Consider the following 26900-nt stretch of genomic DNA (forward strand, 5'->3'; position numbering starts at 1 on the left):
AAACCAGCCAGACACAGAAGACTTTGCTTTTACCCCCCTGGCTAACCACAAGTCACACAAGCAATTCCCTTAGACACCCCAGTTTCCCAGTATCCCCACCAGTGCCACTGGTAGGGGGACAGATGGTTATGAAAACCAATACCCCAGTAAAAGAACAAAGCTTCTCTCGATCCCAAAGGACCAAGCCCCAGACCCAGGTCAATGTACAAGTCAGATCTTACCCACAAATCACGCTGTTGCCAATCCTTTAGCATCTAAAATCTAAAGGCTTATTCATAAAAGGAAAAGATACAGACGAGAGCTAGAATTGGTGAAATGGAATCAGTGACATCCAGTGATGGCCAAGTTCTTGGTTCAGGCTTGCAGCAGTGGTGGAATAAACGGCAGGTTCAAATCAAGTCCCTGGAGAACATCCCCAGCTGGGATGGGTCCTTCACTCCTTGGTTCAAAGCGTCAGGGTAGCCAAGTCCCTCCAGAGGTCAGAAGCAGGACTGAAGACAAGATGGAGGATCTGCAGCAGCTTTGTATAGTCTCTTGCCGTGTGGTCTCTTTCTGTGTCCCAAGGACAAGCTGCCCATCCCATGGCCTGGAAACACCTCAGAGTCCTGTCCCTAGGCAGGTCCCTGCAGACCTGGCTGAGTCCCCAGGCGTGTCTGCCTTCTCTCAATGGGTCAGTTGTGTCGCTGATGGTCCCTAATGGGCCATCCAGCCGGCTAGGCAGAGCTGACCCCAGCTTGTCTGGGGTGTCCCCCAGAAGCAGAGCATAAGTTTGAACTACAGACAGTACAGAGCCAATATTCCTAACTTCAACTACAAAAATGATACACACAGATAGACAGCATCACCCTAACCAGCAAACCATAACCTCCTCTTAGACACCTCATTTGACTCCCTTTATACAAGATTTGGTGCCACTACAGGACCTTGGTTGCAACAATGTTCTATACGGTCCCAGTTCAAGTCAATAATGTCACAGGGTAGAAGGGCGGGGGGAAGGGCAGTGGCTTCAGCAGATGCTCAGTGCACCGTCAGTGGCCCGTTCCTACGCAGAGCGGTATCCTACATGACACGTGGAACAGCTCAGGGCGTCCTGCGTCGGCAGCCCCTGGGTACCCTGCGACACCGTGCGGGGCTGGAGCGGAGCTTCCCCCAAAGCTCTGGGGGGTGTCGATCCAGGGCGCTGCCCCCTGAAGCGGGGCTGGGGGCACAGTGGGAAGGGGCAGGCGTTTGAATGGCTTCAGAGGCTGCCAGAGACTCACGCGGCCAATGCCAGAGCCAGCCCAGGGTGGGGGATCCCCGGAAAACCCAGGTGCTGCAGAAAGGGGAGGGGGCTCTCTCACCTCTGAACCGGTGTCAATCCCAGAACCCCTCAGTGCTCCTACAGCTCTGCTGGTGCCCCCACAGGTCTGCGATGCCAACCCTGGCTCCCCCCAATAGCCCTGCCGGTGCCCCTCACTCCCGACCCGCAGCCCCCCGTTACCCCAGCCCTGCCGGTGCCCCTCACTCCTGACCCGCAGCCCCCCGTTACCCCAGCCCTGCCGGTGCCCCTCACTCTGACCCGCAGCCCCCCGTTACCCCAGCCCTGCCGGTGCCCCTCACTCCCGACCCGCAGCCCCCCGTTACCCCAGCCCTGCCGGTGCCCCTCACTCCTGACCCGCAGCCCCCTGCCAGCCCAGCCCTGCCCTCCTGCCCCAGCCCTGTCGGTGCCCCTCACTCCTGACCCACAGCCCCCTGCCAGCCCAGCCCTGGGCTCTTCCCCCTGCCCATACGGTGCCCCCTGCTCCTCCCCGGAGCTGTCGCTCTGACTCGGTGGGGAGGGAGCCAGGGCCACTTCCTGCTTTCACTTTGCAGGTGGCGAGTGGCAGCCTGGGGAGGAGGTCCGGGGAGCCCCCCCGCCCCGTCCCATGCCCTCTCCCCCCCGGGCAGGGTCCCCCCCAGAGGCTGGCACAGGTAGGAGGCATTTGGCTGCCCCAGGGCCGGCGGGGGGGTGGGGGTCAGAGACAGGAACCCGGCTGCAGTCGCTCGGCTGGTGCCTGGCCCCGGGCATGGGGCACGATCATGTCTCCAAACCTGGGGAAGGCGGGTCACACTGGCACCTGACTCAGGCTGAACCAGCACCTGCAGCCGGCACTGTCAGTCCCAGGGATTTGGGGAGCCCTGCCCATCCCCCGCCCAGCACCCCCACGCCCTGGGGCCGGGTGCGGCGGGGGCTGAGAGTAGGGTGACCAGGTGTCCGGTTTTAGACCAGAACACCAGGTCGAAAAGGGATCCTGGCAGCTCTGGTCAGCACCACTGACTGGGCCGTTGACTGTCCGGTTGGCGGCGCCGTGCAGCGGGGTTGGCAGGCTCCCTGTTCGCCTCCATGCCACGCAGTTCCCAGGAAGCAGCGGCATGTCCCCCCTCCGGCTCCTCCGCGTGGGGCAGCCAGGTGGGGCTCCGCACGCTGCCCCTGCCCCAAGCGCCAGCTCTGCAGCTCCCCTGGGCCAGGGACCGCGGCCAAGGGGAGCTGCGGGGGGGTGGCGCCTGCGGACGGGGCAGCACGCGGAGCTGCCTGGCTGCGCCTCCGCGTAGGAGCCGGAGGGGGGACATGGAGTGAGCGGGGGACAGGGCCTTGGAGAAGGGGCGGGGGTGGGGCAAGGGTGTTCAGTTGTGTGCAAGTAGAAAGTTGGCAACCTTACAGCTGAGAATTGCCCTGGGCAGCTGGGCAGGGCTGCGGCCTGCAAATAGAGCTGCTTGCCCAGGTTCTGGGAATCCCCTGGTCCAGCCCTGTGGGTGGCTGTGAGTGACGGGTGGGGCTGGACGCCCACTGGGGGGCTGCTGGCTCCTGCTGGGAGCTATTGCTGCAGTGCCAAGCTTGGGGCATCCGCTTACCCACCTGGCAGCGCCCCCTCCCCTCAGCCAACAGCTGGGAGCTTTGGCGAGGGCCCTGCCAGGCCAGACTTGGGGCTCAGGGGCTCTCCTGAGGCTGCCCCCGCGGGCAGTAGAATTAGGGCCCGCTGCGATGGGAGGTTTAAACCTGCCCTGCCAGGAGCATGGCAGCCCCTGTGTGCCAAGGGACCATCCCAGGCAGGGGACACCCCATGCAGACACCAGTGCTTAACCCCCGAGCCTGGAACAGGGCAGGGCTCTGCAGGCTCCGTGCACCCACGTCTGCCTCGCTGGGAGGACTAGGCTGGTGGCTGGCCATAGCCCCAGCGGTGACACCACTAGGGTGCAGGGAGAAGGACCATCCACCCACAGGCTTCAGGGCTGCGCGCCAGCTGGGGTCAGGAAGGACTCAACCCCAGGGCACGGGGCTGGCTGGCCTTGTTGAAGTATCCAGCACTGGTCTCACTTGGTGATGGGAAACCGGAGCAGCCAGGCTTTTGGGTCCTGGATCACAGAGCTTCTTGGGGCTCTCGCTGGCCAGCCCCTGCCACAGCAGCCTGGGGGGCGGTGGAGCAAAGAGGGTTCTCTGAGAGCTCCCCTGGGCGAGGCCTCGCATCCCGCGGTGCCATCTGGCCCGAGCTGCCTCAGGCAGGGCTGGGCGTGGGCTATGGCTAAGAGGGGCCCATACGGACATACCCGGCTCCCCCCCAGATCTGGTGCCCCCTGGACATCGGTCAAGCTGGGCTCGGGCCATGCAGTGTCCTTGTGAGCCAGCATCAATGACCCCCACTAGCTCCCCCTTTCTCCAGCCCCCTGGTCCGGAGCTCACCCAGATCCAGTGCTTTCTCACCTCCCCCCAGCTCCCGCTTTGTGTCTGTTTCGTTTCCCCCAGGGCAGATATTTCAGACACGGCCGCTCGGCTCCTCCTGGAATGGGGGTGCTGGGGTTCCTGTTTGCCGCACAGAGCTCACGCCCTGCACTTCCTCCTTGGGAAGCAGCGACTCCCACGTGAAAGGAGAAGCAGCCTGCGAGCAGCGGGGAGAGCCACGCCAGGCCCAGCTGCCAGGAGAGGGACGCTAGCAGATGTGCTCAGCCTCGAGCCACCCGGCCTTCCCCCGAGAGATCCCCACGCAGGTGAGCCTCACCCCCGCGTTTGACAGAGCCGGAGACGTAGACGGGACTGGCCCAGGGCCACCCAGTGGCAGAACCAGGAATGGAACCCAGGAGTCCTGCGTCCCTGTCCCCTGCTTTAACCACTAGCCATGCTGCCCTCCCCATAGAAACCCCTGAGCCTGGCGGGCAGCCCTCCGTGGGTCTGCTTTGGAAGCAGAAACCGACCCAATGTTCCTCTGCCATGGGAGAGGGCTGAGCTCAGAGTGGGATTCTTGGCAGGGCTTGGGGGGGCAGTATTTAATGTCCCACTTGGATGATTATTAAGATTCTCCTTGTGGGACAGCCTGGAAGCCTCCCCTCTCCCCGGGTACAGAGAACTGCGCCCCCGACTAGCTCCAGCAAGCGCCGGGGGGAGCGGGGACATCACTAGCTTCGGGTCGTATCCGCCTGGGTCCCCAGGGTCACACCAGCCCCCGCTGGGGATCACTAGGGACTGCAAGATGTGCGGGTGAGAAATAGCGGAGGACGAACATTTCTACCCACCTGGGGGACGTGCCCCTCTCTGGAAAGACCCCGGCTGGCCTTTGTCCTGCTCTCCTGCGCTCTCCCAGCCATGCCCACGGCGCTCCATGCCCGTTGGTTCTGGGCTTTGCCAGTAAGTCCTGCCATTCCTCCCGGCACCGTGGGGACGGGCAGACAAGCTGCTGGGGTGGGCCCCAGCCTGGCAACACGTGGGGGCTGCGGCCACGTTCACTGACACCCCGTGGCCTCCAGCGATTGCGAGCCACAGCTGCGAGGTGCCGCCCCTGGCAGCGTGGCCCAGGGCGTGGGGCACTTTGCCCGACCCATGCGTTACACACAGCTCCTGCCAGAGAGGGGGAGCTTCCTCTGTGGGCCTGATCCGGCACCCAGGAGAGCCTTTACCTGGATGTCGGTGGGCTCGGGCACAGGCCCTGGGTGCCGGCAGGACGCCAGGAGTCACGCCAGGCTTCCCGAGAGCAGAATCTGCCCCTGGGCTGGTTCAAATCCCCTCGGGGGCCTTGCAGCCCTTCACCTCCGCACCCCCCCTTCTCCAGGCTAGCTCAGCTCCAAAGCACTTCCCTGCGTGCGGGTCGCTATTAGTCAGCTTTGCTGGGTGTGTGCGGAGCCGGGGAACTTGGGGCTTTCCAGGCAGGTGGGAGGCAGGGAGAGGAGTCGGATGGGGCTGCAGCTGGCAGCATCGCAGTGACTTGGGGTGCAGCCTGGTCTGTTGGGGGGGTCCGGGGGGGTCCAGGCCTCTCGGGTGCAGGGTCTGCTGGAGCTCGGGAATGTGCTGGTGGCCACAGCATCGGGCCTGGGCTTCTGTAACCTCCCCCGCCCCCCCGAACGGTGTGACAACCCCCAACCAGTGGCTGGTTCAGGATAAGGACCTACTACTGCTCCCAGCTAATGGAACTGCTCTCTCAGCTCTGTCCCTCGGCCCAGCCCAGCTGCTGAGCTACGGGGCGGGGTTGGTGCTCTTTGCATGGCACGGCCTGCTGAGGTGCTGGGTGGGTGGGGGTGGTGGGTCACGCCAGCTCCTAGGGCCCCTCTCAGTCCACAGCGTGGCTGGGAGATGCCAGGTTCTTGGTGCCCTCTGGGGCAGGCCTGGGAGGGAATCTCCCACGCCCAGGTGCATCGTGGGTGTTGGCCACGGCTGGGCGGCGTGGGCCAGGGGGCCAATGGGGTGATTGCGTCTCACCCCCTTCTATCACCCAGGGAGTGCAGCGTGGGCCCCTCTGCACCCAGGACCTCAGAGGGCTGGACGGCCACTCAGAGCCCGCCTGGCTGGAGCAAGGGGTGGGAAGAGGGGGAGTCCGGGGGGAGGGGAGGGAGGCAAGGAGGGGGATGGGAGGGGCTCCTGCCTCTTTTCCTGCCGCCCAAACCACCCCCGGGCTTGAGGCAGGACCCTGCCCAGCCACGTGACACCGTCGCGGCCCTGCAGCGTGGCATGATGCCATTGCAGCAGGGTGGGAGATGCCAGCGTAACAGCCCAGGGCGGTTATCACCCCACCCCATGCCACGCCACTCGGGCCCCCCAGTGCTCCCGGACGATGGTCACGTTTCACAGAGGTGTCAGCTGCCAGGGCAGCATCTCCCCCTGGGGCAGAGAGAGACCCACAGCGCTGGGTGCTCAGCACCGCCTCGCCCCCCCTCTAACCCCACCCTGTCCCGTTGCAGGCACCATGGCAGGAGCCGGAGAACTCCTCCGCATGATTCAGGACTTAAGGAGTAAGTGCGACAGCGACCCCCCGCCCTGCCTGTGTGGGGGGGGGGACACCCCGCCGGGCGCAGCCCTGGTACCAGTGCCGGGAGGGGAGGCGGCTGCCAGCTCCCCACGTCAGGGGCACAGGCTGGCTCAGCCGGAGAGCTGCCCTGCAGTGCAGAATCGCTGGGGTGTGGAATCACCTGGCCCCAGAGCGGCCCCCCGCCGGGGTGGGGAGCTAGGAGGGGGCCTCTGGGAACAAGCAACTGGGAGGTGGGTCAGGCCAGCGTGCCTGGGGGGTGGAGTGGGGTGGGAAGTGTACAGATTGGAACTAGCAGGGGTTGGGGTGCCCGGGGTAGGGTCACTGGCCAGGTAGGGAGCTATTTTTGGGGGGGGGTGGCTGGGTCGGTTGCAAGGGGGGTGCCTGGCAGACAGACGATCAGTGTAGCTTCGTACAGGCCACGGCTTAAAGCATTAACACCCACGGGGGGGGGGTGCTTTCCTACCGAGGAGTGACTCAGACGGGAAAGGAGTTACTCAGCGTGGCCTGGCCCGAGGGGATCCCCCAGTCTGGGCCGGAGCCGGTCCCTGAGCTCGTCCCCGTCATGCAGAGCAGGCCAGGGGAACAGCCAGGCCTGAGTTCAGAATTTCCACCGCTGGCGAGGCCAGCCCCACCCTGGGCACCTTGTGCCCCTGGCTAATGCCTCTCCCCTAACAGCCTCGCCCTGTCTCCACTCCGGGGGGCGGGGGGGGGCGCTTCGTCTTCCAGCCACTGGGCTGTGTGAGACCTTTCTCTGCCGGACGGAGGAGCCCGTTCTCAAGCCGTGGCTCCCCGTGTTGGCACTTAGCCTGGGATCTGGTCGCCTTCCTTAAGCCACATCAACGGAGCTCCGTGACTCTCTCTAACCCTTTCATCCTTCTCCTGGCTCTTCTCCGACCCCTCTCCAAGCCATCCCCATCCTTCCTGAACTGGCGACCCAGGATTGCACGAGCGGTTCTTATGCTCTGAAGTCCAGCTGCCCTAGCCCAGGGGCTCTCAACTTTCCAGATGAGTGGCCCCCTTGCTGGAGGCTGATTTGTCTTGCATTTCACCTCACTAAAAAAACACTTTTGCTTACAAAATTAGCCATAAAAAGACAAAAGTGTCACCACACAGGAGTACTGACCAAGGGCGGCCTTGCTCATTTTACCCTATCACGATCCGGTAAATCCATTGGAATCGAAATCTTGTACGTACAGTTCCGTGTGTAGTATACAGAGCAGCGTAAACCCCTCAGTGTCTGGAGGAAAGTTTAGTTTCTCCTGGCTTCGCTCGTGCTTTTTATGCAGCCTGTTGTAAACTAGGCAAATCTCTGGATGAGCTGATGCACCCCTGGAAGACCCCTGCGTACCCCCAAGGGTACGTGTGCCCCGCGATGAGAACCACTGCCCTTGATTACTTCTGATTTCCTTTTGTGTCCCAATCCCTTTTCTACACGCTCCAGCTTCTAATTTACTTTCGTTGCTATCAACTTTCCCTCCCCCTTTGTTCAGATGGCTGCTTTCCCTTTCTCTCCAAGCCAGGCTGCCGGCTTGGTACCTGTCTCTTTTCACCTGGGCTTCCTCCACGGCACCTGGACCCAGAGGGTCTCAGCGGCTGGGGGGTGCTCCCGCAGAGCGGCAGGCCCGGGGTTCAGTCCCCCCAGCTCCGTGGTGTCTGTCACGTCGCCCAGGTGGGTGGGCTGGGAATCGCCGGCTCACGGCTCCCCTTGTCCCTTCCAGATACCATCGGGGAGCTCAAGCAGAACTACAAGGAGCGGAGGCTGCCGGTCACCGACGGCAGCCAGGAGCTGCACGGGCTCTGTGCCCAGCTGGAGTTCCTGCTCCAGGTAGGGAGCCGGGGAACCTGCCGCTCCTGCCGCCCCAGTCAGGGAAACTGGTCCCCCCCGACTGCTCGTGGGCCCAGCCCCTCCCCACCTGCGTGGCCTCGGCTCCCCCATGAGCAGGCTCCCAGAGGTGACAGGCAAGTGAGGTCCGTGGCTATTGATGCCGGGGCGGCCGAGAACTGGCTGAATGCAGTCCCCCACACACCCCCTTCCCCGCTAGGGCTGGGATTTTCCATGCAGGAGGGAGGCTACCAGCTGTGTTTCAGAACTGGCCCCCAGCACTGCTGGGTTTTGGGAAGAACCTCCCCTCACCTCCCCATAATGGCACACAGCACTTGGCTTTGATTGCCAGACATAGGCAGGCCAGTTTCATGATTCCCATGACAGACAGGGAAACTGAGGCACAGAGAGGGCAAGGGACTTACCAGGGATCACTCAATAATTTCCCTGTTCTGTTCACTCCCTGTGGGGCACCTGGCCCTGGCTACTGTCGGCAGACAGGACACTGGGCTAGATGGACCTTTAGTCTGACCCAGTCTGGCCGCTCTTATGTTCCCATGATGGCCTCCGTGGGGGGTAGGAACATGGCCAGCCAGGGGCATGGGCAGCAGTGGCCCTGTACTGGTAGGGGGAGCCTTGGGTGAACCCCAGTTCCCCACCCCCCTTGTCCCAGCAGCCAGGAACCACAGGCCTAAGCAACAGCCCCCTTCCTGCTACTAACCCCTCCGGCCGGCGGGCAGCCGCTGCAGCGGGCAGGCTGGGGGATCCCGCGCTCTGCTGGGCTCACAGCTGCCGTCTGTGTTTGCCCGGCTCAGTTTGACCTGAAAGAGAAGAGGAGTTTCTTCGGGCAGCGGCGGGACTACTGGGACTTCCTGTGCCAAGGCCTAGCGAGGCAGCGCCAGGGGCACGAGGGCGTGCGATTTGTCAGCTCCCTGGAGAAGGTGTGTGCAGGGCGGGGAATCTCCACGGGCTGCTGGTGGGGACGTCGCTGGGTCCTGGGGCTCTGGCTTGCTTTGTAGGACGTTTTGTTGCTGCCAACACGCCCAGCCTCTCTGCCGCCCCGGCCAGGGGGATCAGCCGGTGCCCCTCGAACCATTTTGTAGGGTATTTTCCCATCCCGCTTCTAGTTCTCTGCCGGCGCCCCTCACTCCAGACCCGCAGCCCCCTGCCAGCCCAGCTCTGGGTCCTCCCCCCGTCCCCCCCACAGCTCTGCTGGTGCCCCTCACTCCCGACCCTGGGATTTCTCCACCACCGCACCCCCAGCTCCGTCAGGGCGCCCTGCAAGGCTGCCCTAGAAGAACATCGACTCTGGCAGGGCTGGGTGCAGGAGGCCGGGCTAGACCTTCGAGGAACCGTCTCGCCCTGTTTCCGTGAGCAGATGTCACCGCCCAGGCTGGGGAAAGCAGGCGGCTCCAGCCGCTGAGGACTGGGCTGGACAGACAGGCGGGAGGTGGGTGGCAGAGCAGGGGGCCGGCAGGATCTTCCTCTAACGCCTCTGATCCTCCCCCCTCCGTGTGCCCACAGCTCAGGACCCCTGTGGGGAAAGGACGAGCCTTCATTCGCTACTGCCTGGTGCACCGGCAGCTGGCAGAGTCGCTGCAGCTCTGCTTCCTGGACCCCCAGATGACCAGGTGAGGAGCCCGGCAGTGGGGCAGGAGCGGGGGGAATAGACAAACCCTGAGATGCCGCAGGGGGAAGCCCCAGGCTCGGGAGCAAGAGGGGCATCAGATCAAAGGGGAGAGGGGAGCCGAGGGAGATGGGCAGGGAGGGAGGGGGAAAAATGACCCCCGGGCAGTGAGAGACGCTGCAGCAGGGACCGGCCCTAGGGACAAATGCTGCAGGAGGCAAATCCAAGCAGGCTGCTCCCTGGGACCTCCTTCCACCCCGAGGCGCCTTAGCAGAGGTCTGCACTGCGCCTTGGAGCGAGCCTCCTGGCCCGGCCCCGGCTGCAGGATCAGGGCTGGCGGGAGCACGGGGAACATCCCTGTCGCTGCAGCTCTGAAGCCGGGGACGGGGGGAGCTGGAAAGCCAGAGCCGCGCTGTCAAAGCGACGTCGAGGCAGCTCGTTTGCGTGCGCTGGCCCGGGCCCGGCTCCCGCAGCTCCCTGTGGACGCAGGTGGCGTATTCGTGGCTTGGCCTGCCAGCGAGGAGCACTGTTTCCTCGGAGGGCGAAGCGCAAATCCTGGGGTGGCAGGAGCCAGGTGGGTCACCGTGCGAGCACACAAGCGTGCCATCGTGCGGCTCCCGTGGACACCACGTGCGCTCAGGCACTTGGCTGGAGATCTCCCCGCCTGAGCCACGTAACGTTAAGCCCCCAGGACAAAATGATGCCCTCCCCCCGCGCCCTTTGCGGCTTTGACCTTGGGCTCGCGGATGGGTTTGTTGTGAAAGCTCAGGCCAAGGGGGGTCAGGACTCGTGGCTCTGCTACGGACACCCCGTGTGAATGGTCGCCCTCCTCTGTGCCTCAGTTTCCCCGTGGGAAGTGATCTGGGAGGAAATAATGGGAAGGGAAGGAGACCGAGGGGGAAGAGTCGGAGGCAGCATGTAAAGGGGGTGGGATTTGTCAGTAGACCAGAACTACCCTCCCCCGGTGCGTTTCCTGTAAGACGGCAGATTGTGAGCCCCCTGTCCCCCCGGACCAGGGGGTGCCATGAAGCGCAGAGGGCACCGCACTCTCTCTCCGCCCAGGCGTCACCGCCTCCCAGCAGCTGGCTAGTGAGCCAGGAGCCCAGGGCACCCCCGGTCAGCCTGCCCGGAGCCGGCTGGGGCAGGGGCTGGCTGGGATCTCAGGGGCCCCTCTGGCTTGTTGGCTGCAGTGACTGGTACTACGCCCGGAGCCCCTTCCTGCACCCGCAGCTGCGAGCCGACGTCATGGGCTGCCTCTACGAGCTGGACGGCGTCACCTTCCACCTGGCCCTCAAGAGAGCCGACCTGGACACGGCCTGGCCCATGTTCTCCGAGTGAGTGTCGGGGCGCCAGGGGGCGGGGGCACCAACAAACGCAGCTGGCTGCAGCATGGACGGGTGCTAGAGAAACTTCCCACACGCAGCTGTACGCATGCCCCTCACTCCCGACCCGCAGCCCCCTGCTAGCCCGGCCCTGGGCTCCCCCCAGCCTTGCTAGCGCCCCTCACTCCCGACCCGCAGCCCCCTGCTAGCCCGGCCCTGGGCTCCCCCCAGCTCTGCCGGTGCCCCTCACTCCCGACCCGTAGCCCCCTGCTAGCCCAGCCCTGGGCTCCCCCCAGCCTTGCTAGCGCCCCTCACTCCCGACCCGCAGCCCCCTGCTAGCCCGGCCCTGGGCTCCCCCCAGCCTTGCTAGCGCCCCTCACTCCCGACCCGCAGCCCCCTGCTAGCCCGGCCCTGGGCTCCCCCCAGCTCTGCCGGTGCCCCTCACTCCCAACCCGCAGCCCCCTGCTAGCCCGGCCCTGGGCTCCCCCCAGCCTTGCTAGCGCCCCTCACTCCCGACCCGCAGCCCCCTGCTAGCCCAGCCCTGCTGCAGTCCCCCGAGTCTCTCCTGAGTGCTCATGGCCTGCGGGCTGGGAGCGAGGCACGTGGCACATGCAGCCTTCAGGCCTCGTGCATCAGGTGCGGCTCATATTCTAACCCCCCACCCCCCCGCCCCGCCCAGCGTGCGCCAGCCACCAAGCACATCCCTCCCCACTTAGCCCGGGGCTGCAAACACCTGCATTCCCGAGAGGGGAGGCCGCCAGCTCCATTTTTTGCCTCTGTCTTCACGAACAAGGTCAGCTCCCAGACTGCTGCGCTGGGCATCACAAAATGGGGAAGAGATGGCCAGCCCTCTGTGGAGATAGAGGCGGTTAGGGACTATTTAGAAAAGCTGGACGTGCACAAGTCCATGGGGCCGGACGAGTTGCATCCGAGAGTGCTGAAGGAATTGGCGGCTGTGATTGCAGAGCCACTGGCCATTATCTTTGAAAACTCGTGGCGAACGGGGGAAGTCCCGGATGACTGGAAAAAGGCTAATGTAGTGCCCATCTTTAAAAAAGGGAAGGAGGAGGATCCTGGGAACTACAGGCCAGTCAGCCTCACCTCAGTCCCTGGAAAAATCATGGAGCAGGTCCTCAAAGAATCAATCCTGATGCACTTGCATGAGAGGAAAGTGATCAGGAACAGTCAGCATGGATTCACCAAGGGAAGGTCATCCCTGACTAATCTAATCGCCTTCTATGATGAGATTACTGGTTCTGTGGATGAAGGGAAAGCAGTGGATGTATTGTTTCTTGACTTTAGCAAAGCTTTTGACATGGTCTCCCACAGTATTCTTGTCAGCAAGTTAAGGAAGTATGGGCTGGATGAATGCACTATAAGGTGGGTAGAAAGTTGGCTAGATTGTTGGGCTCAACGGGTAGTGATCAATGGCTCCATGTCTAGTTGGCAGCCGGTATCAAGTGGAGTGCCCCAAGGGTCGGTCCTGGGGCCGGTTTTGTTCAATATCTTCATAAATGATCTGGAGGATGGTGTGGATTGCACTCTCAGCAAATTTGCGGATGATACTAAACTGGGAGGAGTGGTAGATACGCTGGAGGGCAGGGATAGGATACAGAGGGACCTAGACAAATTGGAGGATTGGGCCAAAAGAAATCTAATGAGGTTCAATAAGGATAAGTGCAGGGTCCTGCACTTAGGACGGAAGAACCCAATGCACCGCTACAGACTAGGGACCGAATGGCTAGGCAGCAGTTCTGCGGAAAAGGACCTAGGGGTGACAGTGGACGAGAAGTTGGATATGAGCCAGCAGTGTGCCCTTGTTGCCAAGAAGGCCAATGGCGTTTTGGGCTGTATAAGTAGGGGCATAGCGAGCAGATCGAGGGACGTGATCATTCCCCTCTATTCGACATTGGTGAGGCCTCATCTGGAGTACTGTGTCCAGTTTTGGGCCCCACACTACAAGAAGGATGTGGATAAATTGGAGAGAGTCCAGCGAAGGGCAGCAAAAATGATTAGGGGTCTGGAACACATGACTTATGAGGAGAGGCTGAGGGAACTGGGATTGTTTAGTCTGCAGAAGAGAAGAATGAGGGGGGATTTGATAGCTGCTTTCAACTACCTGAGAGGTGGTTCCAGAGAGGATGGTTCTAGACTATTCTCAGTGGTGGAAGAGAACAGGACAAGGAGTAATGGTCTCAAGTTGCAGTGGGGGAGGTTTAGGTTGGATATTAGGAAAAACTTTTTCACTAGGAGGGTGGTGAAACACTGGAATGCGTTGCCTAGGGAGGTGGTGGAATCTCCTTCCTTAGAAGTTTTTAAGGTCAGGCTTGACAAAGCCCTGGCTGGGATGATTTAATTGGGGATTGGTCCTGCTTTCAAGCAGGGGGTTGGACTAGACACCTCCTGAGGTCCCTTCCAACCCTGAGATTCTCTGATTCTATGATTCTGGCACCGCGTGCTGGCACCCAGCTGGCATGGCTCAGGCTCAGGGCGACGGCCCATCTCAGCTAGAGCCCACATGCCCATACGGCTCCAACCCTAGCCAAGCAAGTAGATCCAGTGCTCACGGGCCCTGCCTGGTCCCTGCTTCCCCAGCTCAGCGTCAAACCCCATCCGCACACGTCAGCCTCCGAGTGCGGGAGCCTGCATTGTAAAGGCCACGGACCCGCCCTTTGAGGGGAGGGGTGGGGCAGCCAGGATCCGCCTTTTCCCCGGCCCTCACCTCTCTCTGGGTCCGGCCCAGCCTGTTCTGCCCCCTCCTCTCCGAGCGCCAGCCAGGGCCTTCCAGGCACAGACGGGGGAACACGCCCAGCTGGGTGTTAAGCACTGGCCTCCCGGATGTTGCGGTCAGAAGGGACCATCGTGATCATCCACTCTGACTGCCGGCACCCCGCAGGCTGCAGAACCCCACCCACCCACTCCTGTAACAGGCCCCTGTGCTCTGGCTGAGGTCCCAGACTGCTAGGCAAGGTCACACCTGGTCTTCTGCAACCACAAACCATCTCCCATTCCCTCATTACACACACGCTGCACACAGGGAAACTGAGGCACACATAGTGTTCATGCAGAACACTAAGAAAATTCCCTGCTTCGTCACATACCCCATCACAGATGACAAGGAAGTTGGGAGAAGGATGAGGTTTAGGTCATACACAGGGGCTAACCACAATGGGGCCAGACCCCTGACGGCTAGGAGCTGGAACCAACAACTGGGCCACCTGCCACGGCGCCGTAGCAATAGGGTAACCTTGATCAGGGCCTGTCACCTAGCCAGTCTTCAGTGTTGCAGCCAGGGAAGGCTGGACAGGGCCCAAATTCAGCAGAAAAGCACGATCAAGTCCCTAAATGCAAGATCCCAGCCTGTGCCCCCTGCCCCAAACTTCTGGTTTACCTGGATGCGTGACGGGGAGAGCTCTGAGTTACTGCCAAGAATTCGTTCCTGCATGTCGGGCTGCTGGGTCTCGCCCCCATGCTCAGGGTCTGACTGATCGCCACATTTGGGGTCAGGAAGGAATTTCCCCCAGATAAGATTGGGAGAGACCCGGGGTCGGGGGGGAAGTGGGAGGTTCGTCTTCCTCTCCAGTGTCTCCTCTGGCCTTCAAGTCTATGAGCAGATTTGCTGGTTTAGGAGAAACTTCTCCAAGAACAGGGGCTTTGGTCCGGGCTTGGTTCTGATCACACCCTGCCAGAGCGGTTTCTGACCCCCTGTCTCCCAAGAGCAGTGTCATGGAAACAGCATGGCCCAGCCCATCCATATAGGACCCCGGGGAGACTGGGCAGCTTTATCCGGGGGGCTGGGGAAATGTTTCCAGCCGGAGTGTTACTTTCCCAGGGGTTCTCTCCAATGTAAATGTCACTATGCGGGGCAGTGGGGCCAGACTGCCCGCGGGTGGGCGTCTGCAGCTCCCTTTGGCAGGATTCAGTCTTTGGTCACTGAAGGCTGATAGGTCAGAGGAGGTAGAAACGGCTGGAGTGGCCAAGATGAGTCAGGCACCTTCCAAATGATGGGAGACTTTGCCAGGCCGTTACCCTGAGCGTGTTTGTTTCCTTTAGGACTCTGTCCAGATCCTCCAGCCAAAGCCCCGTGAACAGCCAGAAGGAGGAGCCAGCCGGGCCGGTAGGTGATCCCGCCCCAGGGTGGGGGGAGAGACGCTTGTCCTGGGCGAACGGACCGTAGCATTCATTGGTTTCACCCGGGCCAGGAGCCCAGGCTGCTGCTTGACTGTCACCAGGCTGTCTGCCGGTTATTTGGCTAGGCAGACCAGATCCGCCCCACTCTGCTGGCTGACGCCCCCGTCCTCCCAGCTCTCTGTGCCGTGGTGCATCCCAGCATGCGTTGCTGCAAAGCTGGCCGGTGCTGGTCCGCGGGCATGGGGAGCGCTACCCGCCCGGCTTTCCCAGCGTGCATTGGAGGCGGGCATGCAGCCCCAGTCATGCTGTGGACGGATCCGCAGCTTGGCCAGGTCAGTTGTAACCAGCTCTGAGCCCGGCACCGCCACCGGGTTACAAGAGCTCGGCGTAGACAGTGCCTCAGCTGGCGTTAACTGAATCCCGGGCGGGTCTGATGCAGCTGATCAGCCAAGAGCTCCTGGGCTGGGCTGCCGGGGGACTAAACCCAGGACCTCGAGCTCCAAAGCCCGGGTCTTTACCACCTGAGCTAAGAGCCCAAGCCCGCTAGCTGGGCGTAGGAGCAGGTGGGTATCCTCCCAGCCATAAACAGGGGCCCAGACCCCCTTGTCCCCAGGTATCTCCCACGAAGCCGTCCCTCGTTCTGTCTCTGCTCTCTTATTCATCCGCTGTAGGTTGGGAACCCAGCTGGAGACAGCGAGAAACACCGCGGAGCCGGGAGAGGACCCCAGGAGGAGCCCCAGCTCCCAGGACAGGTCAGCCGATCTCCGGGGCTCAGCCCTGATGACCAGTTCCAGACCGGACTGGAAGAGTCCAGGGACCATACGTCAACGGCGGCCTCTTTGGAGAGGAGCCAGGAGAGCGGGCGGCAGGCGGGGTCCCAGCAACGGGGCTGGGAGGCGGCCGGAGGCGGAAAGCCAGAGGCTGAGCTCCAGAGGGCTAACGCCCAGCTGCGGCTGCAGGTCGAGGCGCTGGGCAGGGAGCTGCAATGCAGCCTGGCCGCAGCCCGGGAGCTGGAGTCCGCGGTGGCTCAGCCAGCGCAAGGCCACAGCGAGGAGCCCGACAGGCCGCGGCAGGAGGCAGCCCAGCGCTGCAGCCGCCGGGCGGAGGAGCAGGCCGGGCAGATCCGGGCGCTGCAGGCCTCCCAGGCCTTCCGGAGCGACACGCTGGAGGAGAGGGACGCGCTGGTGAGCGCCCTGAGGCAGCAGCTGTCCCAGAGGGAGGAGGAGACGGCGTCCCTGCGGGCAGCCCACGCCCAGGAGCTGGCGGAGCTGGAGGCGTGGCACGGAGCCAGGCTGGCGGAGGGGGAGGAGTGGCGGCAGGAGCTCGCCGAGCGGCTGTCCCGGGCCACGCGCGAGGCCGAGCAAGAGGCGGCCGCGGCGGCCAGCCGGCGCCAGGAGGCTCGGGCCGCTGCCCAGGCCCTGGAGGAGGCCGAGGGGCGGCTGCGAGTGCAGGAGGCCGAGAGGAGGGCGTGCCTGGCGGGAGCAGAAGCCCGGGAGCTGAGGCACCAGCAGCTGCTGTCGCGGTGCCGGGGGCTCCAGGAGAAGCTGAGTGCGAGCGAAGGGCGGCTGGAGGAGGCGGAGGCCCAGGTGGCGGCTCTGCAGAGCCAGCTCAGCCAGGGGCAGCGGGAAGGGCCCAGCGGCAGCCCCCCGCTCGGCCCGGAGGAGGAGACGGCCCGGAGGGCCGCGCTGGAAGGCAGGCTCCGGCAGGCCGAGCTGCAGGCCGAGGGGCTGAGAGAGAAGCTGGAGCGGGGCCTGGCGGAGGGCAGGCGGCTGGAGCGGGAGCGCGAGGCCCAGCTGGAGTCAGCGGTGTCTCAGGGGCAGAGCCTGGCGGCCGCCCGGCTGGAGGCTCAGGATCTCCAGAAAGAGCTGGCCGCAGGGCAGGCGCGACAGGCCTCCCTCCAGGCGGCTTTGGAGCAGGCGGAGAGGGCCCTGAGGGACAAGGAGGAAGGCGCACGGGGCCGGCAGGAGGAGCTGGAGGGGCAGTCGGCCAAGCTGCGGGATGCCCTGGCCGCAAACGCCGCTCTGGCGGAAGCAGCCGCGGGCTTCGCGAGCGAGAAGGCCCAGCTGGAGGCGCGAGCGACCGAGGCGCGAGCCGGGCACGAGAGGGCTGTGGCCGAGCTGCGGAGGCAGCTGGCGGAGTGCGAGGAGCAAAGGCGCGCGGGGAGAGAGGAGAAACGGCAGCTCCAGGCCCTGCTGCAGGGAGCCGCCGAAGAGAGAGGCGTCCTGGCCACGCAAGTGCAAACCACCGCGGCCGCCCTGGAGAGCCGTGCCCAGGAGGCAGCGCGGCTCCGGGGCGAGCTGGAGGAACTGAGGGCCCGCAGCCAGCGGGAGGACCCCCGGCTGCAGGACGCCCTGGCCGGGCAGAAGGAGGCGAGCGACGGGCAGATCGTGGCGCTCCGGCACCAGGTGCAGGCGTTGGACCTGGAGAAGCAGAGAGCCGCCGACACGCTGGAGCAGGCCAGGGGGCAGCTCGCTGCCGTGCTGGCAGAGAAGGACGCCTTGGAGGAGACGTGGGCCCGAGCTGCTGCGGAGCTGGAACGGGCGGTGGGAGGCGGCCGGCTGGAAGCTGGGGATGAGGAACCCCTGGGGCTGGCCAGAGGACGGGGCGCAGCGGAGGAGAAAGCGGCTGGAGGGGGTGGACCACCGACGGGCAAGCAGGTGCTGCCAGGGGAGCCGCTGGAGGACCTGGGGGCAGGGGCCATGCGGGAGCAGGCCAGTCCAGAGCAGAAAGCAAGGAAGGGTGTCGAAGAGATGGTGAAGGTAGGAGCTGGCCATTTGAAGGGAGGTACATGGAGCTGGAGGGCAATGGGGGAGGGACGTGGGGGTGAAGCTGGGAGGGAAGTGGGGGTGAGGGGTTCTCCTTGGGAAATTTTGAGTTTTTGGCACAAAAAAAAAAATCGAACTGCGAAATATTTCGATTCAGACAAGCTGCTGCAGTGCATCGTGGGCGTTGTAGTTCGGGTGCCCCATTCAGCCATTCACCTCTATGACCTGGGCTCCCTGGTCACACTACATCTTCCATGGTGCACCATGGTCCCCCCCCTTGGTGACGGGACACAATGGCATCATGACCGTCATAGGGCTGCTGTGCATCATGGACACTACTATGTCCTGGGCTCCCTGGTCTGACTACATCTCCCATGATGCATCAGGGTCTCCCCTCTTGGGGAGGGCTGTCACATGGCTGGGATGCATCATGGGAGATGTAGTCCAGCTGGGGAGCCCACGCCTGGCCTCACCTTAGTGCTTTGCCTTGCTAGCACCTGACCACCCACCTGGAGAAGGCAATGCGGGAAGCCCAGCAGAAAGGGCAGCTGCTAAAGGCCAAGGAGGAGGAAGCAAAGCACCTGGTGGAGCAGCTGGGCAGGTAGGAGACTCAGTGAGCCCGGCCGGTGCCCTGTGCTGCACGGGGTGGAAGCGCCCGTGCCCGCCAGATCCCTCGCAATGCACAGCGGCTGCCCGAGCCTGCGGGCCTGATTCTGACCTCGCTCACCCAGCTGGGAAAGTCAGGCCACTAAGGCCAGCAGCACTGGGGGGGAAGTGATCAGAATCGGGTCTAACGAGAGGCTCACAGAAAGCGAGGACAGTAAACCAGCTGGGCTCCGGCCAGCCCAGATACTGTGGTGATGGGCACCTTAGAAATGCTGACAGCCAGAGTCAAATGTACCCCTTGCTGCAAGCTCACCGACACATCAGCCAATCGGATGAGAGCCCAATAGCTGACTAACTGACGCACCAGCCAATCAGATGATGCACAGTCGCCAACGGTCCAAGCTACAAAGGGTGCTTCAGCCAATAGGACTGTACGCAGTGCTTAGGGGTGAATTGCAGAGAGGGAAGAAGGTGCCTTGTGCCCTTGGGGTCTTTACAAATTGGGGTTCTTAGGGGGTCTGGTTGTTCTTCCATAGGAGCGGGAGCCAGGGCGAGTTTGCTCCTCCCCTTTTTAGACACAGAACTTCTAGGAAGACTCAGAGATGCTGGTCAGCTCCTCAACAGAGGAGCCCTTGGGTTTCTACCAGCTGCGAATCTGGCCCACAGATCTGGGGCCTTCGCAGAAGGCATGGCCATGCTGAGCCTGTAGCACTGAGAGTTTCCCCCTAGGTGCCTGTGTTAACTGAAATCCAGGGAGCTCCATATGCTCCGAATAAACATCCTTCCCCTCTGCTGCTTGGCTCGCCGACCGCTCAGGGGTGGTGATCCTGCTAGATCTGCAGGTGGCCAGAGAGTCTCCTGGGTTGGAGATGACCCAGTGTTAAAAACCAAGCCGGATGTAAAACCCCAACGCTCAGGCCCCGAGTGTCAATAAAGGGCATAAACCCCATGTCTTTCCCCTGTGGTTCCACCCCGGCCTCCATTCCAGGGGAAATCACCCTTCCCCAGCCGGCCTCAGATACAGACCTATGCAAACCTGCCCCCCGGCAGGATCGTCTCTGGGTTTCCTGCCCGCCCCGGCGAGACGTGAGCCCTGCTTTGCGGCGTTCATTTGTCCCCAGGAATATCAGTGGCGTTTTCTACAGGGGAGCTTCAGCTGGCCACCAGGCTCTGGCGGGGGTGGCTCAGGCCTGTCCGCAGGCAGCATGGGGCTGAGCCCCTTCCGGACATCACTGCTGCAGCGGGGTGCTCTTGCAGGCCAGAGTGGCGCCCGTCTGGCCTTTCCCTGTCCTAGCGACAGACCCCAGCGGTGGATCCCGCGTCTCCTCTCTGGCAGCCCGCAGCTAACGCTTGCCAGGGCTCAGCCATTTCAGGGCTTGTCCTTCCGCCCAGGGCCCGGCAGGACGGGGAGCAGTTCAGGCTGGCGCTGGAGAAAGCGCAGAGAGAAGCCAAAGAGCGAGAGAAGAAACACCAAGGGCAGCTGGCTGAGCAGCAGGAGCTCGTCCGGGAGGTGAAGGGCCGGCTGCTGGAACTGCTCCGGTGAGCGGGCTGGGGGCGAGGAGCGAGGCGGGAGTCCTGTGGGACATAGGTGTAGTTTGGCCTCTATATCTGGGGCCTCACGTCACGCGGGGGGCACACTCCAGGCAGGCCAGAGGTTTGCAGATTGGGGGGGGTTGGCGGGCAGCCCTCCAAAACTATGCCCAGGCTGTGGGAGCCAGGGTCGGGGGGAGGAGATGCAGCCTCCATGCTCCATCACTTGGAAACTTGAGCCTGCAGCCCCCTGCAATCCCAGCTTGAGCCCCCCAACCACACAGCTCTGCCGGTGCCCCTCAATCCCGACCCGCAGCCCCCTGCGATCCCAGCCCTGAGCCCCCCAACCACACAGCTCTGCTGGTGCCCCTCAATCCCGCCCCACAGATCCCTGCGATCCCAGCCCTGAGCCCCCCAACCACACAGCTCTGCCAGTGTCCCTCAATCCCGCCCCACAGATCCCTGCGATCCCAGCCCTGAGCCCCCCAACCACACAGCTCTGCCGGTGCCCCTCAATCCCGACCTGCAGCCCCCTGCGATCCCAGTCCTGAGCCCCCCAACCACACAGCTCTGCCGGTGCCCCTCAGTCCCGACCCGCAGCCCCCTGCGATCCCAGCCCTGAGACCCCCAACCACACAGCTCTGCTGGTGCCCCTCAGTCCCGACCCGCAGCCCCCTGCGGTCCCAGCCCTGAGCCCCCCAAACACACAGCTCTGCCGGTGCCCCTCAGTCCTGACCCGCAGCCCCCTGCGGTCCCCAGCCCCTGGGTTTCTCTTAAGTAGCAGCTACGTTTGCACAACTGGGAAGCTCGGCTCCGAAACACCGAGCTCCTTCTCACTGGGCAGCAGGTGGCGCCAGCACCCAGCAGGACCACGCCTCGGCCCCCCCCCCGCGGTCCCTGGCCCCCCCGGCTCGTCTTCCAGCCCAGGCCTCGGAGCTGCCTTTTCAAACAGCCTCAACCCTCCAGCCGCAGCGAATGGTGCTGAGCCGTGCGGCTACGCCAGACCCAGAGCTCTGCAAATGCACAGACCGTTGGCTCAGCACCTTGGCTCCCCGGTGATGTTGGTGCGACCCTAGTGCACACAAGAACAGCCACAGGGGGTCAGGAACAGACCAGGGCAATTATCGAGGGATCCATCCCCGTTAGAATCATAGAATCTCAGGGTTGGAAGGGACCTCAGGAAGTCATCTAGTCCAACCCCCTGCTCAAAGCAGGACCAATCCCCAATTTTTGCCCCGTATCCCTAAATGGCCCCCTCAAGGATTGAACTCACAACCCTGGGTTTAGCAGGCCAAAGCTCAAACCACTGAGCTACCCTCCCCCTTGTTGTCCATTCCCAGCTTCTGGCTGTCAGAGGTTTAGGGACACCCAGAGCAGGGGGTTGCCTCCCTGCCCATCCTGGTTAATAACCATTGAAGGACCTAGCTCCAGGAAGTTATCTCATTCTTTTTTGAACCCGGGTATACTTTTGGCCTTCACAACATCTCCTGGCAGTGAGTTCCACCGGTTGACTGTGCGTTGTGTGAAGAAATCCTTCCCTTTGTTTGTTTTAAACCTGCTGCCTGTTAATGTCACTGGGTGACCCCTGGTTTAGGTCTTCTGTGAAGGGGTAAATAACCCTGCCCTAGTCACCTTCTCCACACCTGTCATGGTTTTATAGACCTCTATCACATCCCCCCTTAGTCGTCTCTTTTCAAAGATGAACAGTCCCAGCGTTTTTAATCTCTCCTCCATCCCCCGCATCATTTTCGTTGCCCTTCTCTGCACCTTTTCCAATTCCAGTGTATCTTTTTGGAGATGGGGTGACCAGAACTGCACACAGTATTCAAGGTGTGCATACCAGGGATTTATATAGAGGCACTGTGATATGTCTTTGTGACAAAGTGGGACTGTTCCTAATGTCTCCTCTGAATACTGTAGGGGTGCCTCAGCTTCCCCTAGGCATTTCTTAAGTCTCTAGGTGTAGGGATGAGAGGTGTAATTGTTGCAGAGCAAAGGGCCAGGGTACATAAATGGCCGACACTCTGTCTCCTGGCAACTGATGGCCTGGGCCCTTCCCCCCTGCAAGGTGAGAGCTAAAGGGTTGGAGAACAAAGGAATCAGAAGCCCTAAGGGAAAGGGACAAAGCCCAGAGGAGGAGGGGCTGGAGGGCGAGTCAGTTGGGGCTGGCTGGGGACGTGGAGTGAAGGGCAGACGTGGTTGTCTGGCTTGCTGCCCCCCCAAATGGACCCGGCTGAGGGGTCCTGTTCTCTGCACTGACAAGCTCTGGTTTAGACCGTGTTCCTGTTGTCTAATAAACCTCCTTGGTAAAGGCCTAAGGGAGATGTGATGAAGTGGGACTGTCTGATCCAACTGTTGATTTCGTTGGATATGAAATCAACAGTTGGATCAGACAGTCCCACTTCGTCACAGTCTTATTATCTACCCCTTTCCTAGTGGCTCCTAACATTGTTCGCTTTTTTGATGGCTGCTGCACACTGAGTGGATGTTGTCGGAGAACCATCCACCCTGACTCCGAGATCTCTTTCTTGAGCGGTGCCCGCTAGTTTAAACCCCATCATTTTGTACGGATAGCTGGGGTTATTTTTGCCAACGTGCACAACTTTGTAGTGTTGTCAGGTCGCAAAGTGTAGCCCCGATTGCCAGACCGGGGGGCGAGAATCGTGTGAGACACTGCGTAGGGTCATTGCACACACAAACCAGCCGCTGGCCACCGAATCGGCCGTTTGTGTGCGGTCGCTGTGGCTCTGCGTGCAGCTGTGGCCATTGTGTAACACGCCTCCAAAGTGTGTGTGGGTGTAACGGCTGCCCCATGGAGAGGCCACCGAATGCCTGGATTCCTGTGGGTCAAGCGGTGGGGGTTTGCGGGGAGGGAGGCAGAGGGAGTCTGCTGCTGGGGGTGATCACGAGGGAGCTGGCTCTGGCAGGGGATGGGCAGGTCACACGCACACTCCTGTGATGGGGAGGGAGCTGCAAAGGCTGCCCTGCTCACACCTGGCAGCTGGGGGGGTGACGCGTCACTATGAGGCCTCTGGAGTTGGTCCTGGGGCTCTGCAAGGCTGGGGCTTTAGACTGAAGGGTTGGGGGCTGGCAGGGGAAGCCCAGGGGGTAGCAGGCAGGGCTGGGCTGGAGTTGAATGGTAGCGTCACGGGAAGGGAATGATGGGCCCTCTCCCCTGCCCCCTAGGGAGAAGGACGCCTTGTGGCAGAAGACGGAGGGCATCGACCCCCGGGCCCCCAGCGTGGTGCCCCAGGACCTCAGCCTGTGTGCCCGCTGCAGCCAGGACTTCGGGTTTCTCTCCCGCAGGTACCAGTGCAGGTGAGGGGCCATGGCCACGAGCGGGGGAGCAGCCGGGCGGGGGGAGAGGCTGCTGGGAACGGAGGGCGTGTCAAGTCATCTGGTCATGGGAGCGTGTTGGTATTACCCTGCTCCCCTGCCCAGCCCTGCCCCACGGCATTATGGGGCTCCCTCGCCCAGCCCTGCCCAGCACCATTTTGGGGTTCTGTGCTCCCCCCTGCCCTGCAGCATTATGGGGGCCCCCCCGCTCCCCCCTCCCGGGCTCGGGAAATTGGTGAAAGCGACGGTGTGGGACCCGTTCTCTGGGTGTGTGGGGGGGTCTCCCAGGGGCGAGGGTTAGCGTGGGCGGGTGGGCGCCTGGGGTGAGGTGGGCCACGTGTGCAGCGTCACCTGCCTGGCTCTCTCCGCAGGCTGTGCCAGGGCACCGTCTGCCAGGCCTGCTCGGTGGAGAGCGGCAGGAGGGAGCGCTGCTGTCTGCTTTGCTGGCAGAAGAGGAATTTCAAGGGCACTTGAGCAGGGCCCCGTCCCCCTGCATCCCGTGCGCCCTGCCTCCAGCCGGGGAGACTGTTCCTGGCGCCGACCTGCCTCTCCGTGTGGGAACGGGGCGTCTGTAACCCTTCCCGTGCCCCCGTGCTGGCGACGGGGCCGCGGCTAGAGCTGTTGGGCTGGGCCCGCAGTCGGCCCTGCTGACATTTCCCCGCGTTGCAGTCCAGCACCCGCTCAGCACAGCAGCCAGCTGGGCAATTCTGCCTCCTGAGGCTCTGTGCCGGTCCTTCAGCCCTGGGGGCGCCTTAACATGAATGGCAGTCGTGCGTGTTTTAGCCCCCTTGAGTGGCTGGCCCACATAGAGGATAACGGCCTACTACTGCTAACGGGGTTGTTCAAGCGGCCCAGGGCCATGCTGTGGTGCTGAAGGCCCCAGGTTCAGAGCCTGCTGACGGCCCACGAAGCGGGTCAGTCCACAAACTCTTGGCTTGAGCAGGGCTGTCAGCGAAGGTCTCTGATCTGTGCCCAAAGGAGCCCGGGCCCCACAGGAGCTCTGACGTGCAATTACATTCAGCAAAGCTGGCCTCTGCGTGTTGTCTCGCGACGCTTCCAGTCCAGGTTCACTCCACTTCCCCGGAAAGCTGCCGTTGGCTGAACCGGCACTCCTGGAACCCCAGGCCGGCTGCGCGCGTTAGGCAGCCCGGAGACTGGGTCTGCCCCAGGCCCTGTGTCCTGATGGGAAGGGTCTTCGGCTCCCCCAGTGCCAGGGCTGCTGCAGCTGGAACGCACAAGAGGGGGCAGGGAAGACACCTCTTTGCCAACAGCCCCAGTGAGGTTTCCTGGCCCGATTGCAGTGAATTGCGACGGGGTCCGTTGGGCAAGAGGGTTCCCAGCCAAGGTTACAGACCAGCCCTCTCCCCCACCCACGGGGGCTGCGCCAGGCTCCGGTCCCAGAGGGGGTTGGGAAGGCCCAGCCAACCTCTTAACCTCTATGAAGAGGCTGTTCCCCACGTCCCATCCCAGAAAGCCCAGCAGCAGGGCACCCTCTGAGCAAACCCTACGCCCCAGCACCTGATCGCACCAGCGGGCATCCAGAGCTGGGCTTCCTGAGCACAATGTACCGGGATCCTGCCCAGGGGAGCATCATCGGATGGGACCCTTCCATCACCGCGCCGCTATGCCAGCGGGGCCCTGCCATCCGCCTGCCAGGACGCCCGTGAGGTTCTGGGATTTTCTCAGGAGCCCAAGGGAGTTGGGTGCCAGACTCCCTGGAATCCCATGGGAGTCGGGCATCTGATCCTCAAGGCTCCTTTTGGCAAACCCAGGCTGCATGTTCACCCCTGGAGGCCAGCCTGTTGGACATGGCTGTGGCTTCCTGCTGGCCTAGAAGTGCCAGACAAAGTCACCGTCTACAAAGCCGGGACTGGGGTGGGGGGTCTCCCGTGTGGGTGCCAGCCAGGGCCAGCTCCAACCCTGCAGCCTTAGAGGCCCCCACCCCCACGCACCAGGAACAGGGTGGCATGAAGCTGCCCTGGCTCCATCTCCATGAGGGGTGTAGGACGATCCCCGCGGGAGTAATAACCTGAACCCCCAGAGGGTACCCCTCTCCCATCAGTCCCCTAACTCCACCAACACCCTATGCCCAGCTATGCCCCCGGTGGGAGAGGGGAGATGCTGCCCCCTGAACCTTGGACATTGCAGCTTGGGGGTTGAGGGCGGGGCTTTGCAAAGGGTCCCCAACTTCCCCTGCGCGGGTCGCCCTGGTGCCAGCTGCCCTGCTCCTTCGCCAGTCTAGCAGCAGCAGCTGGGCAAGGTGGAGTTGGAGAAGAGCCGTTAGATCCAGGGGTCCCACTGCAGGGCTGGGGCCTAGCCTGGTCTTGCGTCGGGGGAGCCCGTCTTCCCCGGATGGTTCGGGGCCCGCCCCAGGAGGGCCCGCAGGCAGCTCCTGATTTCACAGCGATGCAGAGGGAGCACCCTATACAGGACATGCTGGGCTCGAGGCTGCCTGCTTGGCCCATGGCCGTACCCTGGTCATCCCGTGAGCACGTCCATCCCTCGCTCTCTGCCCCGTCTCCTTCCTCACCTGCTGCGCCCCGGCCTGCTCCCCCCTCCCCGAACTGCTCCGGTTCAGCTCCCCCTGGTCCTGAATCAGCAAGCCAGTCACTGTGGGGTCCCTGAGCCCGAGTGCTCCCCCCCAGCCCCCCGGCTCCTCACCGCTCCTGGGCCGGGAGTTACTCAAGACTCCGACAGGAAGAGCCATGGCTGTAGTTCGTGCTTCGCGGCATTGTGTAAGGGGGCCCTTCTCCTGGCCCATTGCTCAAGACCTCGGCCCGAACGTTTCTCCTGCAGCCCAGGGCAGACACCTGGCCCCTCGCCATGCCAGCCAGGTGGCTGCCCACAGCCCAGCTGCCAAGTGTGTGTGTGGTGGACAGCCCGGGGACGGCTGTGGCCATTCACAAACCACCATTCTCCACCTGGGGCGCCGAGCTGAAACGGGGCTGGGCTCCTGCTTGCACAGAGCTGGGACTGGGGGAAGGGGGCTGGACCCCCTCTTTCCTCGGGGTGCGAGTGCAAGGCTAGGGCTCAGCCCTGATTGCCACGGGCTTGTCCTCCGAGCCCCGGACAGCTTGGTGAGCCCAGGAGGTGCCCAGGTCCGTGCCCCGTCAATGGACATCCCCTAGGGGTGGCTATTTCGTCTTTCCTCAGCCCCTCTGTGGCAGCCCCCGGGAATCCAGTGCAGAGGCAGACGGAAAGGACAGAGGCTGTCTGGGAGGTTGCCTGGAGCTTGCCTATACTAGCCATCCCATGGTTGCCACCATCTGGGTTAGCCAAGGCAGGGCATCGCTCTGTGAGAGGCTTGTGCAGAGACAGCCGGGGGGCTTGATTCCCTTCCCCACTGGTGCGAATAGGTAGCAGCCCCCATCCCGTCTCTGCTGTCGACCAGAAGGGAGAGGAGAAGCAAGATATTAATTTCCTCCGGGTCATCTCTGCTGCCCGCCGCCATTCCTGGCTTGTTCTGCACAGAGCCCAAATGAATCCACAGCCTCTTGGGACACCCACAATCTG

The 26900-nt window shown here is 62.9% G+C and overlaps 1 protein-coding gene across 1 annotated transcript; it reads left to right on the forward strand.

Annotated features, from left to right (window-relative positions):
• The first annotated feature begins 1884 nt into the window (after positions 1-1884).
• On the forward strand, positions 1885-24390 carry RUFY4 (RUN and FYVE domain containing 4). Its single transcript, XM_084643514.1, has 13 exons — positions 1885-1950; positions 3761-4002; positions 6181-6231; positions 7967-8073; positions 8886-9011; positions 9595-9701; positions 10888-11031; positions 15073-15136; positions 15822-17909; positions 18410-18516; positions 19914-20060; positions 23238-23369; positions 23759-24390. Exons 3-13 carry the CDS (start codon positions 6186-6188, stop codon positions 23859-23861), a joined length of 3171 nt encoding a protein of 1056 aa, XP_084499640.1. The 5' UTR covers positions 1885-1950; positions 3761-4002; positions 6181-6185; the 3' UTR covers positions 23862-24390.
• The last annotated feature ends 2510 nt before the right edge of the window (positions 24391-26900 follow it).

The sequence above is a fragment of the Lepidochelys olivacea genome, assembly GCF_965140295.1.
Source record: "Lepidochelys olivacea isolate rLepOli2 genome assembly, chromosome: 11".
Lineage (NCBI taxonomy): Eukaryota > Metazoa > Chordata > Testudines > Cheloniidae > Lepidochelys > Lepidochelys olivacea.

What these genes read in the sequence shown, in the direction of transcription:
- RUFY4 (XM_084643514.1), top strand. Translation starts at nt 6,186, where the DNA reads ATGGCAGGAGCCGGAGAACTCCTCCGCATGATTCAGGACTTAAGGA. An exon ending in AGCTGGAGTTCCTGCTCCAG is followed by an intron (nt 8,074 to 8,885) that starts GTAGGGAGCCGG and finishes TGCCCGGCTCAG; the next exon opens with TTTGACCTGAAAGAGAAGAG. An exon ending in TCCCGCAGGTACCAGTGCAG is followed by an intron (nt 23,370 to 23,758) that starts GTGAGGGGCCAT and finishes CTCTCTCCGCAG; the next exon opens with GCTGTGCCAGGGCACCGTCT.